This window comes from Cheilinus undulatus, linkage group 13 (assembly GCF_018320785.1).
Source record: "Cheilinus undulatus linkage group 13, ASM1832078v1, whole genome shotgun sequence".
Classification (NCBI taxonomy): Eukaryota; Metazoa; Chordata; class Actinopteri; order Labriformes; family Labridae; genus Cheilinus; species Cheilinus undulatus.
Window position 1 is genome coordinate 44,909,435 of NC_054877.1, and position 24,870 is coordinate 44,934,304.

General features: G+C 39.2%; 1 protein-coding gene across 1 annotated transcript in view; it reads left to right on the forward strand.

Moving 5' to 3' along the window:
• The window catches only part of pappa2 (pappalysin 2), a 146,652-nt gene extending 125,795 nt beyond the window's left edge, over positions 1–20,857 (forward strand). The window contains exons 26-27 of the mRNA XM_041803688.1: positions 8,853–8,951; positions 20,572–20,857. Coding sequence (XP_041659622.1) covers positions 8,853–8,951; positions 20,572–20,703 — 231 coding nt within the window. The 3' untranslated portion in view covers positions 20,704–20,857. The remainder of the gene's footprint in view (positions 1–8,852; positions 8,952–20,571) is intronic.
• The last annotated feature ends 4,013 nt before the right edge of the window (positions 20,858–24,870 follow it).

A 24,870-nucleotide genomic window follows, 5' to 3' on the forward strand; every position in this document is an offset into this window, starting at 1 on the left:
GGTGACCAGGTTACATATCATATTCATTCAATTTGAAATTTCAAACAGCAACATTTGGCATTCAGATCTGACCATCAGTCATGTTTATGTGCACTGAAGTCATCTGATTATTCACGGAATCTGGCTGTTAGATGATTTCTCAAACCTGTAAAAAGAAAACAGTTTTCCTCTTTAAAGGTTAGGGACTAGGAGAAACTACATTTTTTAAAGATGACTTGCTAAAGAGGGGTATTAAGGTAAAGACTACCGCTTGTTGCTGTGCTGTTTCCCTGTACAACTTGTCAAAATCCAATACTTAAAAGAGAAAGGTGGAGAATTCTGCCATTTAGTAAAATCGTTTTCAAAAACTATGTTAAATTTTCATACATGTTAGTTTAAAACTGATGGATAGATGAATGAATAGAAACACAGATACATAGGTGTCTAAATGGATAAAATTTGGTACAAATGGATGTTGACTGGATGGATACATGAATACACGCAAGTTATGATGGATGGATGGATGGATGGATGGATGGATTTACAAATGGATGGATGGATAACTGGAGTGACGGATGCATGGATGGATGATGGATGGATAAATTGATTTACAAATGGATGGATGATAACTGGATAGAAGCATGGATGGATGAATGTATGGATGGATGCATAGATGAATGGATGGATGATGGATGGATAAATTGATTTACAAGTGGATGGATGGATAACTGGATGGATGGATGCATGGATGGATGAATGTATGGATGGATGCATAGATGGATGCATGGATGAATGGATGGATGATGAATGGATGAATTGATTTACAAATGGATGGATGTTGGATTGATGGATGAATGAGTGTTAAAATGGATAACTGGATGGACGGATGCATGGATGGATGGATGCATAGATGGATGCATGGTTGAATGGATGGACAAATGGATGGATGGATGGATGATGGATGGATAAATTGATTTACAAATGGATGGATGGATAACTGGATAGATGGATGCATGGATGGATGAATGTATGGATGGATGCATAGATAAATGGATGGATGATGATGGATAAATTGATTTACAAATGGATGGATGGATAACTGGATGGATGGATGCATGGATGGATGAATGTATGGATGGATGCATAGATGGATGCATGGATGAATGGATGGATGATATATGGATAAATTGATTTACAAATGGATGGATGTTGGATGGATTGATGGATGAATGAGTGTTAAAATGGATAACTGGATGGACGGACGCATGGATGGATGCATGGATGGATGGATGGATGCATGGATGGATGCATGGATGGATAGATGGATGCATGGATGGATGGATGGATAGATGGATGCATGGATGGATGGATGGATAGATGGATGCATGGATGGATGGATGAATAGATGGATGCATGGATGGATGGATAGATGGATGCATGGATGGATGGATGGATAGATGGATGCATGGATGGATGGATGGATAGATGGATCACCCCCATGTATGTAAAAATAGACATAGAAATGAATTGATGAATAAAAAATTATAAATTGATGACTCAATGGATGGATGGATAGACAGACAGACAGATGGATAGATGCATGGAAAAATGATTGGATTGGTAGATCCCGTACTGCAGCAGGCTATGCAGCAAATAAAGCTCCAGGAATAAATATTCTGTTAATCAAACCTGGTGAAGAAGAGTGTAACTTTGCTGAGTTTTCAGAAGTAAATTTTCTTTAAAGACTTTAACATACACACCTTTTTACACAATTCAAAACTGCCATGCCACACAGATATGATGATGAGAAGTTCAGCTTAGACAGACCACTTTACCTGGGCTTTTTTTCCCCTCTTTAATCAGTACACATAAATGCTCACTAAAGTACATTTCAGTTTAGCCTAGCTCTAAAAATGCCTTATGTGCTGAGTATTACCATAACTCTAATCTTCAAATCCATTGGCTTACATCCCATAATGCCATGGTGGACCCAAACAACAACCACCGACAATGTTTGCACATTCCTGACCTCCCTGAACTCCCTGAACTGTCCTCTTCTCTGAAAAGGAAAAACGATTTGATTCAGATGGAGGAAAGAAAAAGTGAAAGCTAACACTCCTGAAGACAACTCTGAGCTGAAGAACGGGGTGGAGGGGGGATGATAAAATGTCTGCTATTAAAAGAATGATACAGATACTTGGTAGGAAATAGAACTCTATGAATTACTGCTTGATTAAAGAGCATTTGCTAGAACTGCTTTATAATGTTCAGATGAAGAGCTTGGCTACTGCTGATGACAGCACACACTTCCAGAGAAACAGGGAATAGCTGCAGTAGGAGGTGCAATATTTATGTTAGAGAGCCATCGGGTCGACTTCAGCTGTTTTGTATGTCTCTTTTACTCCACTTTGAGTGAAGTTACTGTAAAAAGGAAGTACACAATCCAGCTTAATTATCCACAGGGGACTAATGTGCACAGCCAGCTCAAGCTGTTTTTATACTCTGCAAGGGTTTGAGCTATTCCATAGGGAGGAAGGTATGTGCTGCCTGGAAGGGAACATAAATAATTATTAACCTCTACATGAGCCCTGACCTCAAAATTAACCTCATGTGGGTAAAGTGTGGGGTCTGCTAATTTTAAAAGTCTTTACCAAAGCAGGACGGAGATCAAACCCACATTAAAGCTCACTTATGAACCAGGACTATAAAGGTACAGTAATTCACACACTGGCAGTGATAACTGAATCTGGTGCTGTCACTGGTAAAGTATTTACTCAGAACGGTTAAATAGATTTATTTATGCTACAGCAGTTCGACTGGGAAAGCAAGGGGATTCGTCAAGTAGGGAGCTCTTTGAAGTGAAGAGAAAACTGCAGAAATCATCTCTGCAGCTGCTCTCTCCCCCTGCACCGGTTAGGTAGAAGACTAAGTATTTGAAATGACTCCATCACTCCGACACAGAGCCAGGAGTATCTTTGGCGCTCAGTTTTCGTATTGTTGGCACGACAGCATGCCCTCAAATGTCAGGTCGAAAACATTAAAATGCTTTCATCGTGATGTATGTCGGGTGGCACGCAAACTTGTGGAATTTGAGATACAAAAAGTATTCTGAATTTTTTTCAAAGGTTTCATGGTCGCCAGAGGGCTTCAACCAGGGCTCCTGCAGATGCTTGAAAGGTCTTAAAAGGTCTTAAATCAGGCACTTGAAATTTAAGCCATAAAAAGTGTATTTACCACTGAGATCTTGGAAATTTTAGATGGCACATGGACTAGATATGTCTTTATCAAGGTCATACGATTTTCATCATTCTTTTCTGCATGTATGGTTGTCAGCATTACGATTGACAGCAGTGCTACCTGTAGATAATCTGTATGTGTCTCTTCAGAGAGGAGCTTCAGAGAGGACTTATGATCGTCAAAGGCTGTCAGAGAGAACAGAGGAAACCGGTGGCAGCACACACTGAGCATGAAACCTTAGGAGTCCATGCTCTGTTTTTGTCACGTGACAACGTGGAAACAAAGCCACGTGTTGCATTGCAATCACTTTTTGTGGAAAGTGTAATTTTTAAACTCTCTTTAAGTTTATTAGTGGGGATGCTGAGCATCTGCGGTGGCTATCTCCTCTATGCTTTGTCGTATCGACACTGTTTAAACTAAAAAATTCAGTTTCTCTGTCATTCGACTGCTATGACTTTTCTCATTTCTAACTTTTATAATTTCTAAAATATAGCTATTTTCAGCTATTTCTATACTTTTAGCTACTTAAAGGCCAACATCAGCTATTTTTATGCTATTTTAAGGCTATTTTGGCTGTCTTTAGGCTACTTTCAGCTATTTTTATCCTTTTGTGAGCTACTGAATGCCATTTTCAGCTACTTTATGCCATTTTATGCTATTTTTATGCTATTTTCAGCTATTTTTGTGCTTTTGGCTATTTTCAGCAGTTCTTCCACAAGTCAACTCTCAGCATCCTGGCGCAATTTCAGCTGAAATTGCAATTTTGATCTAGTTTTTTATGTCAGTAGGTCAATCAGAACAGGAAGTCAATTGTAAATTTCGTCCACTAAAAATATGACTAAAAATGTTCATGGACAGCCTAGACTAGGCTAGACTAAGACTAACTAAAAATGGATCACTGCTGACTTAAGCTGATTACAAGTAAATTAAGTTTTTGTCAAGATGACTAAAATGAGACTAAAATGTAATTTAGTTTTCAATAGACTTTCAAAACCCATATTTCTCCACTGTCAGAATACAATGGCAGGGTGCATAGGACACACTACCATGATTTGGTACCAGATTTAGGCAAGGGAAAAAATGCTTGGACTAAAAGTAAAGACTTAAATGTCAGGACTTTATATGGACTAAAACTAGACTAAAATTATAAAGGGTAGAAATTACTAAAATGTGACTAAAACTAAAAGGCATTTAATCTAAAGACCAAGACTTAGACTAAAATTTAAAATAGCTGAAAAAATTAAAATTAACATTGTCTCTGAATCACAGATTCTGTAAAAATGCAGTCCGTGGGATTATATTCTCCTTGTATTTGTGTTCATAAAATATTTTACAGTGGGACATCTAAAAATGGAAAAACACCCACCTATCTATGTTATTATAATTTTATGCATTTATCTTCATTTAGGCTCACTTATACCTATTTTTTTGTTCAGTATGTGTTGTTTGGAAATCCCTCACAGTCTTGAAATGCAGGTCATATTGTCCTCAGTATACCTGAGGAAATTTTTTCCTTTTTTAATCCAATGCACTGGTTAGTGCACCATCCATTTTCCTCCGCTTAATCGGGGTTGGGTCGCGGTGGCAGCAGGCGAAGTAGGTCAGCCCAGACATCCTTCTCCTAACGACGTTTTCCAGTTCCTCCTGAGGGATTCCAAGGCACTCTCAGGCCAGATGGGATATATAATTCCTCCAGCAAGCTCTAGGCATGCCTTGGGGTTTCCTCCCAGTTGGACTTGCCCGGAAGACCTCTACAGGAAAGGCGCCCAGGACGCTTCATGATGAGATGGCCCTTCGACATGAAATGGCAGTGGCTCTACTTTGAGATCCTTCCAGATGTCCAAGCTTCTCACCCTGTCTCTAATGCTGAGCCCAGCCACCCTCCTAAGGAATCTCATTTCGACTGCTTGAACGAGTGATTTCATTCTTTCGGTCAACCCCCAGAGTTCATGACCATAGGTGAGAGTTGGGACAGTGTTCATAACTGAGCTGGACATTTGACGATGAGCTGCAATGATGCAGTCTGGCCAAAATCAGTCTGAATTTGTGTCATCTGAGCTAGCCTTAAAATTTAAAAAAGAAAACATGATGCAAATGTTGTATTTCTAGTTGAATTTTCTCCACAAAATGACTGCATAAACATTCTGCACTGGCTTTGCTTGTTACTGAGTCATAACAAATGCAAAAGAACTGCCAAAATATCTCTGAGGAAAGGTGGTTTAACTGTGTACGTAAGAAAAAGAGTAAAAAAAGATAACCAAGACAGTAGTGTTCATAGAAATAGAGAATTGGTAGTTCAGTTGAGACCAAGCCAAGGTCTAACCTTGCAAAGCACATGGATACGCCCATTTCCGTGTTTCTCACTGGCAAATCCATCTTGCAAAGCTCCCGTCTGATCCGTTTGGACCTGGTTAGAAAGTAACAGGACCAATCAGCAATGAGCATCAGCATTTTATATTGTATTCAACTTATTTATCCATGTAGTTCTGTGAGATTAAGATCTCTTTATATGGGAGACCTTGTAACCACACCAGTAACAATTAAAATGTTAAAACATGACATGCACACATATGAAACAAAGAAAATAAAAAAAGAACAGTTACATAAGGCAATCACGTTTCAGTTAAGTACACTATTAATGTGGCTTTCAAGTGATCCAGTGGGACTAGATTTCTCATCTTAAGAATAGTCTTCAAATTTTCCAGATCTGAGGAGCAAAATAAGCACATGTTTTTACACCCAGCTCAGGAAAAAACCTTGAAACCTGGAATGAAATCCACCTGGAAGAGCAAAGCTGAAAACTACTGGAGGTTTCCATTAAGAGATTACATAAATGTGAGGGAAGTTTATCCCCATACACAAAAACATGCAAATTAAGTTGTCTATGTAGACTTAGTGATGGTCAGCCAACCAGTTTATGTGGTGCACAATGAAGAGTCAGTGTCAGAGTTGGTCATAAATCACAGAGCACCGTGGTGCACTAAGTCCAAAAGGTGGAAGGCTGGCACATGTTTTTCTTTTTCCCCTGGAAAGGTTATTAAAAAGATTTATTTCTGAAAGAAATGAACAGAATCAGGTAAAGTTACCCGACATGCTGAGGCTGTTTATAGCCTCAGGTGTGCTAGGTTACATGTCCATTTTTGTAATTTTCTACCTGTTTCTGAGTACAGAAATTATTTGTGCATGAGGACATGCTCAAACAACTCAACATTTGATTGTTTGATTGCTGACATGAAACCCGCTGAGAAAGAGAAAAAGAGAGAAACAGAGAGTTGGTGTTGGGATTGGAAGGCTAGACTTGGTTAACATTCAAATATAAATAATTATTATTATTTAACAAAGCACCATTAGCCAATCAATCAATCACACTAAATTCAACAAATAACTATTATAAAACAAAACGTCAACAAAAGCAGTAGTATTTATAAGGCAATGAGCGGTAAATGTTTGTGTGAGAGAGACAGAAAAAGCTGGGTGAGGGTTTTAAAATGGCTAACGAGAACAAAAGGGAAGCTATGTGGCAAAGAAAGCAACTTTAGCTCGCGACTACAAACTGAGTATGGTTACTCCCCCACACAGATACCCAGTGGCTGGACTTGATTCTACAGCAGTTACACTGACGTCACTGTAGTGGATATAAATGGACACAGCAAAGTAAATCAAACAACCAAACTACCTGTGTACGTTTAGATTGCTAAGGCTATAATTGTTCTAATTCATCACTGTGGTGGCAGCTGTATGTGTGCAACACATGTCCAAGACAAATTTTCCCAAGGGGATGATAAACCGTACTCAATCTTTTTGCTTACTTTATTTTCGTTTAATTTCGTATAGTATTGTATCACAGCACATTGTATCGTTTTATATAGTACTTTGTATTTTATCATATCTTATCCTCTCATATCATATTATATTCTGGCCAGTCATATTATATTGTTTCATATTTGGTTGTACCATATTGTATGCTGTAGTATCTTATGCAAAAGTATCCTTTCATAATGCATTTCCCTATTGTATCATATCCAGTTGAATACTATTTTATCATACTGCACCCTATTGTAACAATCTGTCCAATCTTCTTTCAAAACATATATTACATGGTTTCATGTCATATTGTATCCTTCGCTATTGTATGGTATCATATATTGTATCCTGTCCTATTGTATCGTATCATACTGTATTATATTTCATCATAGCATTGCATAGAATGTTGTATCTTTTAGCATTGTATCGTATCTTGTCATATTATATAAATTCACATTGCATTGTATTGGATCCTACCATATCATATGTTCGCACCTTATATTGCATCATATTGAATCGTGTCATACCTTAAATTATGTATCATATTGTATCTTAGCACATCATTTTGTAATAAAATCGTATCATATCATATTGCATCATATTGTGTATCTTATTGTGTTACATAAAATTGTATTATTTAATTTTGCATGGTATTGAATGGTATCGTACCTTAAATAATGTATCATAATATATCATATCACATCATTTTGTATATTTTATTGCATCAAAGCATCACATTGCATAGTACCACATCATACCACGTTGTATCACATCATGTTGTGTGTTTCATATCCTGTTGTTTTCTATCCTGTACTTTCCTATCGTGTCATGTCTTATCATATTGTGTACTGTACAGGATACAATAGGCTATGATATGAAACAATTTGATATAAAATGACACCATATAATAGAAGAGAAAATAAAACTAAACAATAAGACAATGTGATGCAACAGGAAAGAACAGAATATGGTGCATTTAGAAATGAACAGTGATATGCTATACAATGTGACACAAAACAGCTCCATACAGATGATGCAATGCTATCATATTGTGTCCTACTTTTTCTAATTGTAATTGTATGATATCCTGCCTTATCAAACTGTACCATCTCTTATCCTGTCTTGGATCATTTTAGTTGTATCATAAATCATATGGTTTCTAATGGTATTGTGTTTTCATGTCATTTCTATGCAGTTTGCTTCAACATCCCCCGTGGCCAACCTTGGAGCATTTTGATGTTCCACCAAACAAAATCACTGCGTGTGTTATCTCAGTAATCTTTGACAAAGACCTGCTTCTGCATCATGTTAAAAGAAGTCATCCTTGGGTGTTGGTTTAGCTTAGTTGGTAGACCAGGTGTTTATATGTAAAGGCTATAGTGCTCAATGCACTGTTTGCTGGTCCCAGCAGACGTGTGGCGTTGGTCTCCACATTTTCTCTCCCCGTGTTTCCTGCCTCTCTTCAGCTGTCCTGTCTAATAAAGGCAAAATACCCCCCAAAAAATCTTAAAAAACAAGTCATCCTTTCTGATTTACCCTCATTTACCATCCTGTTGCTTAAGCCTTGTCAAATAAGCATATATCTGAAACTCTAGTACTACTGACCATCTTAAGATGGGGATTATTTTTCTCTGGTGTTTGTTTTGATTTGTTTCTTGGATATTTCTTACAAACAATGTCAGTTCATGCCGCTTACAGTAAATCAGTTTTCTGGGAAACCTCTGAATCATTTTTAAAAGATTGGCACTCCCTGCCTTTCATACTTGTGAGGTAAAATTAACTTTTTGGGAAGAGCATTAACATTATGTTTCTTGTTTATATTTTGTGTCTAGCCTTTTGGAGGGGACGGCTGGTGTGACACCATCAACAACCGGGCTTACTGCCAGTATGACGGAGGAGACTGCTGCCCATCCACGCTCTCCACCAGAAAGGTACACAAACAAGTTTCCAGAGCTCTACATCCCCTCTGCTGTATTTACAAAGAGAGAGATTGCTTTACTTAGCTTTGAAACATCTGTTTTTGTTTGATAATGAAAATATTTTAAGGGTAATCTTTTAGCATATCTTACAATTTCCATCCACCTTGTTTAAAAGGTGCCAAAGTGTTGTTTGGCTCACATCTTCCAATCAAGCTGGAGCTCAGCAGCTGAAGCTGGATTAAAGTCAGAGTCTTCCTGTTTACAGTAGTAGAAATCCGTCTTTCTTGGCACGGCCGTCGTGCCGCTACGCAGGAGACTTGAGCTAAGCAAACAAACACAGATCCCTGCTACTTTCCCCTCTCTCTCCTGCTAACGACTGCACCTATTTGGTCTCACTCATCTGCACTTAAAACAACAGAGGAGACTTGTGCCCTCCAGCTTTTCCACTCAAATGGTAAATAAGCAGGTTTTCACCACCCCATGCTGCTTTACACTTTCCCACCTCTCATATTAAGACGTTGCTTCACTGCAGAAGGAATAAGTCAGGGTTCAGGACGTCAGGGAAAATGTAGCTACTGACATTAAATACTTGGTTCTATTACACCACTAAAGTTTTTATAAGAGGGCTATTCTGGCCTGTAATCGAACTGCAAATTCTAAAGAAAAAAAGGCATGTAACACAGCTCTAACGAGTGTGATGATGTTAGATATCTGTTTTTAACCATCCCTAACGCCTTGGACAGAACAAATGAAATTTATATAATGGCTTAATCCTTGTAGGGTGTTCTAATTTTTGTCATGCAGCCAGTTTCATTGGTCTGATGAACCTGCTGCAGTGTGACCTGTGATAAACAGTGTGCGTGCCGCGCACTGAAGCACCGAAGGAGAGCGACCTCGCCCACTGGAAGCGAGTCTAGAGTGCAGCGCTGCGGTGCGCTGTCCTGATCAGCAGGAAGAGATCATGGGAGAACTGCAAGTTCATGCAGGAATTGTATGTCAACAGTGGACTATTTTACCTTTTGGGGTTAATTTATCATCCTTTCGGGTATAAGTCCATGTTATTATTGCTTCCACCATTTAGTGAGTACATTAGGAAGTTAAAAGGTTAATGTTTGCTTAAAGGATCTGTGGTTTTATGCAAAATTCTTTGACTAAATATCCCCAAAAGCTAACTTTTCCTCATCAATGGCCCCGTCGTAGCTCTGTGACCCACTGACCTCACGGTGACCCTTTGCTTTCGATGCAGGATGAGACGTAATGTTGATAGTGATGATTTACAATCAGGAGTCTGTGCGTTGTGTTTTATTTTGAAAGAACTGGATGTTCTATGCTTGTGACTTCCATGGTTGGTGCTTTCTGAACGACAGTGAATTTATGAGGTTTGGCAGCGGCCGGCACTGAAAATAGACCTGCAGCGTATCTGAAACGAGGCGGAGCTAAGTGTCGGTCCAGACACGCGCCCCTGCCGGTCTGGAGCGCCAGCTATGGAAATGCTCTGATAGACTAGAGAGGGAGTGAAGTGCTCCACAGTACAATTCACTGGCGGTCTGCGGCGCGCACGCTGTATATGGAAATTGGGGGTTGGGGGAAAGGGGCAAAAAGGGGGAGAAAAGTGGAAGAAGGGCCAGAAAATAGCAAAAATGGGAGAGAAGTGACAAAAAAAAATGAGTTACACATGGAAATTGACTGAAATGGGAAAAAAGCCATCAAGAGTGGCAATGGGCAGCAAATAGAAAACAAGTGGTTTTTAATGGCAAGAGGTACCTTAAATGGGCAAAAATTGTGAAAAGGGCAAAAATGGGATAAAAGGTGTAAACAGAAGTGGCAAAAATGGGCAGCAAAAAGAGGAAAAAAGTGGCATTTTATAGCAAAAAAATGGGTGAAAAGTGGTGAAAAAGGACCAACATAGTAAAAAATGGCAAAAGAAGTGGAAAAAATGGGCAAAAAACTAGGAAACAAGTGGTATTTAATGGCAATAATGAGTGAAAAGTGGTGAAAAAGGGCAAAAATGGCGAAAGGAAATTGCAATAAAGGAAAAACAGTGGTATTTAAAGGCAAAATGTAGCGTAAATGGGTGAAAAAGTGACAAAAAAGAGAAAAAAATGGATAAAAGTGGCTAAAACTGGCTAAAACTGGGCAAAATTAGAAAAAAGTTGCAAAATTAAGTGGCAATAATGGGCAAAAAATAGGAAACAAGTGGTATTTAATGACAAAATGTAGCTTAAATGGGAAAAAAAATTGGCAAAAAATTGGATAAAAGTGAAAAAAATTGGATAAATGTGGCAAAATTAGAAAAAGAAGTTGCAAAAAGAAGTGGCAATAACGGGCAAAAAATAGGAAACTAGTAGTTTGTAATGGCAAAATGTAGCTCAAATGGGAGAAAAGTGGCAAAAATTTTGAAAAAGGCCTAAAAAGTTTCCTTTTAAGGTTTTCTGGGGGAACAGTATTCAAAATGAAGACATAAAAGAGCCAAAAATAATCACAAAAGAGCCACATGTGGCTCCAGAGCCACACGTTGAGTATCACTGGTGTAGACCCTGATTACAAACTAAAAACATAAAATCATTGTCTATTTTTGATAGCAATGCAAAAAAGGGTTGGGAACCACTGCTGTAGACTAATGTTTCCATAAAGAGACACACAAGAGCTAATAGTAAGCAAGGTTGCAGAGGCATATGAACACCTGGCTGTAGTTCTAGTTTTTTTTTTTTTTTTTTTTTTTTTTTTTTCAAAGTAGAGGTGCATTGTGAAAATGAAGTTCAGCAAGAAAAGCAAGACTTTGTTCACTTAGAGAGCTTTTGTTTATGAACGAAAAACTTTGTATGCATAATGGTGGAGTTTGTTCATGATCGTCTAGGTTATCATGTAAATAATGAACCTTCGTGGCTGATCTGTTTTGCGTGCTTGTTACTAATGCATCACATTATATTAATTGCTCTAAATGATGGCTGTCTATCTTTGGTGGCTGAGAGGAATGGTATGAATAATAATGATCAAACAGAGGTCAGAGCAGCGGTGGAAACCAGGCCACTCATTCCCTAACTGCTTCTACATAAACACGTCTTTTTTCCTATTTTTCTGTGCTTTCATGAGAGCCCCCCCCCCACACAAACTATACGCTATTTGGCTACTGTACAGCCGCACATTAATGACTCTCCTTCAGGGGGCCCTGCCTATTAATTCTTTCGGCCTTCAGTTGGCCGAGCCGCGGCTGTCTCCTTCATGTCCGCAGCACGCCATGACTCACCGGCAGCTCCTTGCTAAATGCAGAAGGAGTTCAGCGAGTGTGTAGCTGCCATCGTAATAAATGAGCTGCCAGACTGCCACTAGCTGCTCTTTTTACAGGGGGAAGGGGGGGGGCTGAGGGTACGAGGGTGGGAGAGGCGAGGTGTCTGACAGTCTGCGGTTTGCTCGGCCACTGTAAAACAGCAGCACAGCGAGCGGGGGTCGTTCTGAGGAAGTGAACTAAACCGCCGTGAGAGTCAGCATCCTGACTGCCACCGTGGCTCCAGCAGAAGTGGGGCGGGGGGGCAAGAGCCGTGGCCGATGGGTTTGTTTTCAGAACTCTCTGTTTCTATGGGGCTCCACTTTTGCAGGTGTAGGAAATTACAGGTTTTTAACGCAGCGTGACCCACATCACATATTTTCTCGGCTTCCACTCAAGAAAAATGAAATATTTTATGCCAATTTCTGCAGTTTTAATACTTAGCAATCATAAACGCATGCTGATCACAACCTCACCTTATTTATATTGGAGTATTTGGTAAATCTTTACAAAGAAGGTTTGCAAAAACGTGTGTATCACTGGGTAACATACCAGTAGTGAAACTAATGAACAGGTAATGATTAGATACTGAATAACTGCCTAATATGATGCTCCACTTTCCAATAAAGTACAAACATGAATAACTAATAAATAGATAATAATTAAGTATTCATTTACTTTTGATTGGACTAACCAGTATCAACTTAAAGTAACTGGTTACTTTATAGCACGGGTGTCAAACTTAAGGCCCCGGGCCAAATGCTGCCCACGGTGCAGTTTTACCCGGCCCGCAAGATCATTTCATATTTTAATTAGAAGTGGCTCACCAGAATGAGGTCTGCAGGTTTCCTCCAGTATAAAAATGGAAATTTATCCGTGAAGATAAAAAAAAATCCTTGTGAAGTCATAAAAATCTCAAAAAGTAGAGAGTAGAAATAGTCAGGAATGAGGGGAAAAAATTTAATTTGTGTTTTCATTTCATATTTTAATGTTGCATCCCAAGATTATGACTTAAACTTAGGATTTTGACATTTTATTTCATATTTTGACCTTTTAAATTCATAATTTTTTAACTTTTTCTCTCATATTGTGACCTTTTAGGTTCACAGTTTTTCATTTTAAATTATATTGTGACCTTTTAAACTCCTAACTTTGACTTTTAATCCCATATTTTCACTTTTTAAACTCCGATCTAGAATTTTATCCCATATTTTGACCTTTTAATCTCTTGATTTTGTATTTTATCTCATATCTTGACCTTGAAACTCATGATTTTAACTCTCTATCTCATATATTAGCCTTGTAAAACCTTATTTTGACTTTTAATTTTGTATTTTGACCTTTAGGAATATAAAGTTGACATTTTATCTCAGATTTTGAGCCTTTTACTTATTTGTTTATTTATTTAGCATTTATATTTGACATGGACACAGTAACATTGATGCTGTGATATTTAATCAGATTGACTTTTTTTTTAGAAATCTTAAAAACATTCATCATCACTGTTTAATTTTCCCTAGAGTTCATTGCCTTTGAAAACATGGTTGACAGTTTTAGTTAAATCTTGACCCTGTTAGGCCCTCAGGTTAAACCTAATTTCAGATTTCTGCCCCCTGCTGTGATTGAGTTTGACACCCCTGTTTTATAGAAACTGATGAGGAGCTATGTTTTTTTTTTTTTTTTATAAATAATTATTATCATAATTAGTAACTAGAAAAGCACTCGGAGAGCGCAGACCTCCACCATTAGCCCTATCTCCCAACAGTAAAGAACCATTTAAAAAATTCCTGGATCCAGACAGTGATCCGGATCACTCCCAAAATCTAATCAGTTCTTCCTTATGCCATTTTGACATTTCCTGAAAATTTCTTTAAAATCAGTTCATAACTTTTTGAGTTATGCTGCTAACAAAGTAACAAACAAACAAACAAAATAACAAACTAACGAACAAACCCTGCCCATCACGTAACCTTCTTGGCGGAGGCAATAATGATGAATAAAATTATTAAGAAAGATCAGTTATTAACAGTGCACCACCCTGAAAACAGGGGACAGCTGCCAAAAAGGTCTGACTTAAATCTTAAATACCAAAACAAATCACCGAGTTTAATTAGGTCTTTTTAGATAACTGGCAAAAATACAGTGTACATGCTGAATAGTCACAGACAACTCGTCTGTAAGTATATAATAGATTTTTTTCAGCAAAGCAGAAACAATCAGAATAAATGACACCTTACCAAGCAAATAACTATAATAGAGCTGAACTACAACCAACTATTTACAAAGCAAAGTTAAGCAAGGTGAATGTCCGTGCGAGCGTGTAAAGAAGAGAGGGAAACAAAGGTGGAAATAAGGCTGAATCACATGTAGTAATCCATGTGAATTTAAAGATAGCTTGTATTTTTTAAAACTGCTGACAGGGGCAAAGGAGGAACACTTATTCTACGGCAGTCACACTGGTGTTTTTATAAGTGAAGGCTGTACTGGACATAAATGTACACAGTAAAGAGCTTTAACAACACGAAGTTCTAAACAAATGATGCCCAGCTAGATCCAGGAGTGAGCAGAGGTAAACCATTAATTTTTCTTCCTCGTCGTGATGTATGCAAGCAGCGAGAAGAGGCCGGTGCAAGTATGGCGGAAGATATTACCAAGGACGCTGCTAAATCGCCGGTTTTATCGGAACTTGACGACATTTATTCGTTAAAAGCAGAGGTGTCAAAAGTATTCACATTCATTACTTAAGTAGAAGTATAGATACTAGGGTTTAAAAATACTTTTGTAGAAGTTGAAGTATCAAAGTAAAAGTATAAAAGTACTGGTTTCAAAACTACTAAAAGAATTAAAGTAAAAGAAATGTAAGGGGGGAAAAATGTCATTAAGGACAACAGCTTAGGCCGCCCCACAGGGGCCTATAGTGCACTACCCCACCTCCCAAAAAAACATTTTTCTAAAGGCCATAATGACTATAATGTTACATTAAAATGTTAATGTTGAAAAATTTAGGATGCATCTGTTTCAGTCGCATTATGCCCATTGAAAATGAAAACATTTTAGTACAATGCAAATACATTCAAGAACCATATATGTGTACTACCAACCTCCTCGCTGGTGATTGGTCTGGACATTTCGCTCGAGTTCTCCTGAGTTTCTGCCACGGATATCTTCGTACTAGGCTACATATGTCTGATATTTCCTTGCTGGAGTGAGACGTGATTTGTGTCATGTGCAGGGGCGATGGTTCGCGTACAAACCAATAGGGTTTCGGAATGGTACTATATTTATACTCTTCATCCAACCACAATCAAATTTACACTATCCATATGACGCGATTTATCTGGATAGGTTTTGGGTTCTTTATTTGTGTTTTTTTGAACGATGACAAGCCAGAATGAAAACAAGCTGGAATGAAATAGGGGTAACGAGGCTATTTTTAAAATGTAAGGAGTAGAAAATACAGATAATTGCTTGAAAATGTAAGGAGTAGAAGTAAAAAGTAGGCTGAAAAATAATTACTCCAGTTAAGTATAGATACCCAAAATTTGTACTTAAGTAAGGTAATGAAGTATTTATACTTAGTTACTTGACACCTCTGGTTAAAGGAAGAACAAATAGCAGTGAGTTGTTTGCCATGGTTCCCATTATGCAGCTTCGTGTGGAGTTTATTCGTCGGTAGCGGCACACCTCGGTTTGGGGCTACGATGTCACATGTTTTGTTGATCTGATTGGCCCGTAAAGATGTGACAGATGTTCATGCAATCACCCTCTGGATTTTATATAGAAGGCTCTGCCCTTTCCCAAACGCTGTCTATGGAAGGTTTTCCAGATGGATGTGTGAAACAAATCTGGCGTGTCAGGTTACAATTTTTGTGTTCCTTACCGTAGGGTGATACCAAATACTTGACTGATATTCATATGATTTGTTTTCTGGATCAGTCTGGGAGGACCAGCTGCAACTTTTCTTTAAAGATCTGGCAGTTTTGTTTTTTTATTTACAGGTTGCTGCAGAGAAGCCAAGAAAGAAAGGAAGGAAACTAGTGGGAAATACAGAGGATGGTAGAGGTCATTGGCTAACAGGGAAAAAAATCCCCAGAAGGAAAGCTGAGAGCTGCAAAATAATCCATGGAAATACACAATGTTTCTGACACAGTGTTGCAAAGTTGTACTCCAGTGGAGGGCCAAGGTAGTAAAAACTGCAAAGAGCGCACAGAAGGAGAATAATAGGAGTTTTACATTTGGTTTCGATCGCACTCAAAGCTGAATTCAACACTTGCAGACTTTTTCCTGTCACATGAATTGTGTCCATAAATGTGTTGCAGTAAACAGCAGGGGGAGGCAACTCATCCAAAGCCTCCATAACAGCCAAAAGAGCTGAAAACAAGGCCCTTCTTTCCTTCCAGGGGTTGTTAGAATGAATCAAAGGTGCAGGATGTCTTGGCTTGTTCTACTCCTGCATCAATGAATCAAGATGGAGCTGGTAAGGAAAGATTTAACTGCCAGGCCGATTCATGCTAAACGGGGCTGCTGGTATTTTAAAGGTAGCCGGGCCTTCAGCAGTGAAAGTCTTACCCTTCCATCAACCCCGTCTCCCTCCAAAACGGAGTGAAATCAGCAGTGAAGGCCGACAAGCTGCCACCATCCTCTTCGCCTTGCTAACGTCATCCTTATTTTCTTTCTGGGCCTCCCACTCTCCTTTCCCCCGTTCATTCTCTCAATCTTCCTCTCTCCCCTTCTCTCCAGGAGCGAATGTTTACATTTCTTGCAACAGACTGCTTCGCGGGGCACCAGAGTTTATTTTGCAACCTGTGGTGATGGCTCGCTTCCTAGACAAGAGCTGGCAGCCTCTTGTTGTTGATTCTTAACATGTGTTCATCCGTTCACCTCCATGGTGGTGCATCGCTCCCTCCTTTTTTCCCCCCTGAAGACCCTCAGGGCTTCGTCGGCATTCAAAGGCCACGTTGAACCATTTGACATCATGCGCTTTATCGGCCTCCGGGGGGCCGTTGGAGTCCTCTTTGAAACTGTGAGGAGATATAACAAGTCTACTAAGACGGCGCTCGGGTTACTAAACGCTACTTACCTTTCAGCGCAAACACAGAGCAGAAGAGGAGGTGAACTGTTTACAAGAAAATGTGTTATTATTGTGTTTTAGACCTTTTTTTTTATAAAGAAAACTTCCATGAATGAGCTGATGTAATGCTTCCTTTTCCCCTGCTGCATTACATCCCTCTTTCCCAGGCTAACGCTTCAACACTAGAAAGGCGAGAACCCTTTAAAAGACTGTGAGAAGTTTTTTTTTGACTGCTTATAAACTTTGTTATCTCGAATGATAGACACCAAATACAAACAGAAATACAATCCCAATTCCAAAAAAGTTGGGACATTGTGTAAAATGTAAATAAAAACAGAATGCAATGATTGTTAAATTTCAACAGCGCTAACCCCTGGGACGCCGTACAGTCCCCTATTATTTTACCATTTATTTCATGAAAATATTAGTTAATTTTGAATTTGATGGCACCAACAGGGACTGTAATGGCATTGTATTTGAATACATGTAATATGGAGCTGGCCCCTTTTGCAGCTATAGCAGTCTCCACTCTTGGAAGGCTTTCCACGAGATTTTGAAGTGTTTCTAGGGGAATTTGTGCCCATTCATTCTGGAGATCATTTATGACATCCTGCACTGATGTTGGACCAGAGTGCCTAGTTTGCAATCTCCATTCCAGCTCATCCCAAAAGTGCTGGATGGGGTTGAGGTCAGGGCTCTGTGTGGGATGCAGTGTTAATTTTGACAGCTATTTTTGATTTTAGTCTTCATTTTAGTCTTTAAATTAAATGCATTTTAGTTTAAGTCTGATTTTAGTCATTTCTGTCTTTTTTGATTTAGGCTGAATCCCATTTCTCCCTTAACCCTCAATCTTACCCTCAAGCTCAACCCTTAGTCTTAACTTGCCCCTCAAAACTGAGTGTAAAGGCCATCTCGTGACTTAGAAAAGCAGTTACGATTTCAGACTGTAGAGGGCAGTAATGTGCCAAAACTGTGTAGTCTGACAATTCAGAGGAAGAGGAAGAAGGAGACGGCACGGTTACCGGCTTATGATCATAAAAATAAAAGTAAATGTTACACTACAAAAAGGCTAATAATCCGTAAAATAACATTAAACTAAGATATTGGAGTGGTTTTCAAAATTTTTAGATCTCTATTAACAAAGAAATTTACATTTGTAGCTCGATTTCTTCCCCACATTCGCCGCCATCTTTCTTTGAGCGATAACCCTCAATACCAAGGAAGCTCCAGCAACATCTCAAAGTTGAGGGAGTTAAAGCCCTCAAACTCGCCCCTCAACTCAACTCTCTGGAGAATTGGGACAGCCCTCGCACTTCGCTGGAACGCGCATTTTGAGACTGAGGGTCAAGATTGAGGGTCAAGGGGAGAATTGGGATTCAGTCTTAGTCTAGTTTTAGTCCATAAAAAGTCCTCAGATTTTAGTCTTTACTTTTAGCCCAGCATTCATTTTCTTGCCAAAATCTGGTACCAACTTATGGTGGATTTACCCACAGTGGAGAGATATCATGGATTTTGAATGTCCGACGAAAACTAAATTGCATTTTAGTCTAGTTTCAGTCACCTCAATGAAAACTAAACTTAGTTTCTGTCAGTTTTAGTCATCACAGATCTATTTTTGTTAGTCGTCTAGTTTTTATCATGGATAAAAAGACTGAAGATGAACATTTTTAGTCGTAGTTTTAGTTTTAATTTTTTTTATTAACACTGGTGTGGGCCAGTCCAGATCTCCCACACTGAACTCATCAACTATGTCTTTATAGTCCTTGCTTTGGGCACCTGGGCGCGGTCATGATAGAATAGAAATTGGCCTTTGCCAAACTGTTGCAACACATCATCCCTCCTCCACCAAACTTCACAGTTGGCACAATGCAGTCAGGCGGGTAATATTCTCCTAGCATCCACCAAACTCAGACTCACCCATCTGGCTACCAAACAGCGTTCCCACTGCTTCACAGTCCAGTGTCAGTGTGCTTTACACACTTCCATCTGACACTTCGCATTGGAATTATTTATGAGAGGCTTGCATGCAGTGGTTCAGCCTTGGAAACCCATTCCATGAAGTTCCTGCTGCATGGTTTTTGTGCACACCTTAATGCCAATGGAAATTCAGAACTCTTCAGTTATGGAATCAGAAGAGTAATGGTGGCATTTACCCATACCCATACAGCACCTTAGCAGTCATTAGCTCCTCTCTGTTTCATGGCTGAGTTGTTCCTCAATGCTTACACTTTCTAATAATATCATTCGCTGTTTACCGTAAATGAAGGGATGGAATTTTACAACCTTTCTTATTGCAAAGGTGGCATCCATCACAGTCCACGCTTGAAGCCACTGAGCTCAGAATGACCCATTTTGTGTCATTTGTAGTGGAGACTCCATGGATTCTATATACCTGTAGCAACAGGTCCCATTGAAACACCTGAATTAGATAATTAAAGGTCACATATTTCACCCTATTAAGACAAGTTTATACTGGTCTCGGAGGTCCCCAAAACATGTCTGTCAAGTTTTTGGCTGAAAAAAACACTCCAGTATTGGATTTTTGCATGTCTAAAAGCCCCTCTGTTTCAGTCCTGCTCAGCACGAGCTGTTTCTGTGTCTCACTCTAATGTTGATGAGCTGTCTGACTCCGCCAATGGCCACGCCCCTACCAGGAAATGGATTTGGCTTAGTGGATGTGGCTCTCCTGATTCAGGAGAAGAGGATGAAACTTTCCTCCTGGAGGCGGTGCTAACTCCCCACATGACATCATGAGGGGGAAATGTGAGAACAGTTTGTTTTAGCACACATTGTCTGAAAGGTTGAGAAAGAGAGGAGGGGAGGGAATGGAGTTTTCTGGTTCTTGGGGGGGATTGAGGACAGGTGAGGAGCACATATTTTTGTTTAAAAAACCCTTTAATGTGGCCTTTAACATGTGTGACCAAATACTTTTGTCCATATAGTGTATATCAATTTAATACAGACTCTTTTTTTTTTTTTTTTTTTTTTTTAGAAAAGGTCAGGATCAGCAGGAGTGTAAGTTTTAATTCACCAAAGTTTTCTGTATCAAACATGCATGCTCTCTAGAGTTAAGAGGCCATTACATGCAGGATTTTATCAAATTTCAACAAAGACCATCTCAGTCAGCCTGAGGAATGTGTGTTTTCTCTATTTAGTCATCCATTAGAAACGACATCTGCACCAGATGAGCTCTAAAAGTCACACTAACTGTTCTTGTTTGAATGCAGCCACAGATTCAAAGATCTATAGAGACTTTGGGAAGCTAAGGGATGAATGGTGTGCTTGTTTACTGACAGGTCATCCAGTTTGGGGCTGACTGCGACCAGGATGAGTGCACTTGCCGTGATCCAGACGCAGAGGAGAATAAGAGCAAAGCCAAGCCGTTGGAAGGAGGAGGCGGCGGAGGCGGAGGAGGAGGAATGCAGTAAGATGAAAGAGGCTGAACTCGTATTAAACAAAGTCAAACCACAGACTGTACACCACAACAAACAAACACAGAAATATTCAATTTTGAACATTTGTAATGCAAAGAATGCGACTGAGGACAGACATCTTTCAATAAAAGTCCTTTTTTTGATTTTATCACAAGTGATCTGGTTGAAAAGCATCACATGAGTCATGTTTGTTTAAAAATTCCTGCCTGCATAAAGCCAGCCAAACATCCACTTGTGAAACTTGTGTATTATATTCCCTCTCTGTTAAGAGGTTAAATGTTATCTTCTCGGCTGGACTAGAGGAAGAGCAGATATGTAATTTTTGGAGAATTGGAGCCTTTCTAAGAAAACACTGAGGTTTATTCACTCCTGTAGAAAACAAGTCCTCATAATTGGATCAAGTCACTGTTGTAAACAGATTCAAGGACTTCTCTGGACTTGATTAGTATGGGGATAAAGAGACCAGAGGAACTGGCTGTGCCTGGATAAAGGAAGGGCTACTGCAACTAATTTTGTTTATCAGTTAAGGACAAACATTAGCATTTCATAAAATCATTTCAGGGTAGCATAAATAAATCAGTTTACCTATCTCCCCACAGGGTTAAATGGCATCTAAGTATCTTATAAACAATGACTTCTCTAACCCTTAAATTTCGCATCCTCTGTCTGTGCAACGATCTGCATGCAAATCACACTCTGGGGCAAATCACTCCCTTTCTAGTCAGTCTGCAGTTTTATGGCACATGCTGTGAGCCAGTGCCAAAACTGCCTCTCCATGCTGCTCCACTTGAGATATAACCATGAGGCTATGAGGCCGCTGACAAGCGTCAATCCACGTAGAGTAGATCGACCAACAAGAATGCACAAAGCATTCAGTCAGTACTGAAATCCAACACAATGTACACTCCTGGCTGTAAATCTCTCCACTACACCGCTTTCCACATTATTATGCAAATGACATTTTTCTCTTATTTTCCTAAATATCGATGCAAATGACAGTCAGAATATTTTTCAAGTCATCAGCTGTTAGAGCATAATTCTAATGTTTTTGAACAAACTTCATAATGATAACCATTAGAGTTTTAAAACATTTTATAGGTTGTAAAGAACTGAAAATGGTCATTTGATGAATTTGCAGAATTAGGAAGTCATATTTACTGAAATCAAAGCTATTTCAATCAAAAACATCTTAACAAGCAAAGTTACATGTTAACATAGGAGCCCTTCTTTAAAATCATCTTCACTATTCTTGCATCCATTGAACTTGAGAGTTTTTGGAGAGTTTCTGCTTGAATTTCTTTGCAGGATGTCAGAATATCCTCCCAGAGCTGCTGTTTTGATGTAAACTGCCTCCCACCCTCATAGATCTTGAGCTTGAGGATGCTCCAAAGGTTCTCAATAGGGTTGAGGTCAGGGGAGGATGGGGGCCACATCCATGAGTTTCTCTCCTTTTTTGCCCATAGCAGCCAATGACACAGAGGTATTCTTTGCAGCATGAGATGGTGCATTGTCATGCATGAAGAAAATTTTGCTACAGAAGGCACAGTTCTTCTTTTGTACCATGGAAGAAAGTGGTCAGTCAGAAACTCTATATACTTTGCCATGGTCATTTTTACACCTTCAGGGACCCTAAAGGGGCCTACCAGCTCTATCCTCATGAATCCGGCCCGGAACATGACTCTGCCACCTCCTTGCTGATGTCAACAACCATCCACTACTTCTCCATCTGGACCATCGAGGGTTGCACGGCACTCATCAGTAATCAAGACTGTTTGAAAATGAGTCTTCATGTATTTCTGGGCCCACTGCAACCGTTTCTATCTGTAAGCATTGGTTAGGGGGGGCTGAATAGTAGGTTTATGCACGACTGCAAGCCTCTGGAGGATCCTACACCCCGAGGTTGGTGGGACTCCAGAGGCACCAGCAGCTTCAAATACCTGTTTTCTGCTTTCTAATGGTATTTTATTGGCTGCTCTCTTAATCTGATGAATTTGTCCATCAGAAACCTTCCTCATTATGCCTTTATCTGCATGAACCTGTCTGTGCTCTGAATTAGCCACAAATTTCTTCACAGTACGATGATTACGATTCATTTGTCATGAAATATCTAATGTTTTCCTTCCTTGTCCAAGGCATTACACTATTTGACACTTTTTGGCAGCAGAGATCCTTTTTCTTTCCCATATTGATGAAACCTGTGGCCTGCTTAATAATGTGGAAAAGTGCATTTTGAGGTTTTCTTTTTTTTTTTTTAATAATGGTTATCATTATGAAGTTTGTCTAAAAACCTTTGAATTATGCTCTAACAGCTGATGACTTGAAAAATATTCTGATTGTCATTTGCATTAATATTTAGGAAAATAAGAGAAAAATGTCATTTGCATAATAATGTGGAAAGCGGTGTATATTAACATCAGCAATTCCAACCGGTGGCACTAGCCACAGGTCATCAGTCATTCAGATGGTCACAGAGGTTGACACCACACATCCTTTCCAGAAAACATAAATCTTAGAGTTTTCTAATGTACTTTCCCATGTTAGAAGAAAGAAAACAGTACAATATCTGAGTGAACCTCAGAAAGGCAAAGTAATATGTTGTTTATATGCTACTCTCACTTTAGACTCCTTGTTTTCAATTCCTGCATGAACTGGTAGATTTTGTGACCTCTCCCAGTGGTGTAGCAGCACCTTGAGAAGTGGACATAATCTTATTTCATCCTCAACATTTTTCAAGGAGGTCCATCGACCAAAGGATGACCACCAAAGACATCCTGCATGTTTAGATCACTGAAAAATGGGCCTTTATTTTTGCACATTTTAATTGGAGTAGGGATCATTATGACATTCTCCTCAGCAGAGTTTGGGGTAATGCATAATGCAGCAGTTCTCTAGTGAACTCAGATTACTTTTGTTGCCTTTGCCACCCCTTGGATATGAGATGTAGAAGTGGTCATACTCTAGGATTGGGCAGTATTTATTTTTAATACTGTCACACCCTCTCTAAATTTTAAAGGGTAAATGGTATTATCAAAAAAGACATTATACAGCCACTTGTCTGCATGTAAAGACAAGCACAATGGCAAAGCCTGTGCCTCCAACGATGAAGGGTTATATTAAACCCTTCATCAAAATGCTTTGGGTCTAAAAATTGTCATATTTGTAAGGTTTATACAGGAGGGCTGGAAGTGAGTTATAGTTGAAGCATTGTTCTGACACATAATGAGTAAGCTAAGCTCCATCAGGACAGAGTAGCAAACAAAGTTCCTGTCTTTTTCCTCTCCGTCTATGGCACATACGTGCGCTCTTTTCTTCTCTCTCCCCTCCCCTCCTCCCTGATATTAATCTAAGAAATGATGATCAACTGTTATCACATAGGCTCTGGGAATGTGAAGTAATGTTTCATGTGTTTTTAAAGAGATGAAGCCAGGCCTTCATTGGTATTTATTTCTGCATTGTGCTTCAGTGGCGTGCTCTGTCCAGCCCCGATTGATTATAAAAAGTTAGACTATTTCAGCACCTGAACTTTATTATTGAACTTTATTATTTCTCATCACAGCTCTAGAATCAGAAAGAAGAAATCAAGTGTTTTTAAACTCATTTTTTCCTGGATCATGTTACAGCCACTGGTGCACATTTAAGTTTGACTGCAGTGCCAACCCTGTGCCAGCAGGCTGCGCCATGCAAGGATATATTTGCCGTATATATGCGCACGTTTGTTGTTTGCCAAATTAGCCCAACATAATCAACAGCAGTTCAGTCATCACTTTTAAATTATCCTTACAGAAAGGCTGGAGGCTGCTACATACTCTTAAGGCATGTATTATAAAAGTGCACAGCACTTTCTTAACAACAGCAATCAAAGCAATAACGTGGCTATATACCCCAGGACACGGTATAACTCCTAGTTTGCAGTACAACTAAGCCAACCCTGTAGCTACTGCTTCTCTCTCCTGAAATGATCCTGATTGGTCCGGTCATTCTCTGACCAGAAAATAGTGAATCAGCTTCAAGCTTTGCAAGATGGATTCACCTGATGACAGACATGGAATCTGGACAATCCATAGGCTTTTGAAGTTTGCATGAAAAGTGTGGAGGGTTGAGAAGTAGCAGAGGTAGCACTTTATTTTAGCCCTAATTACCTAATGATTTTATAGTAATTTG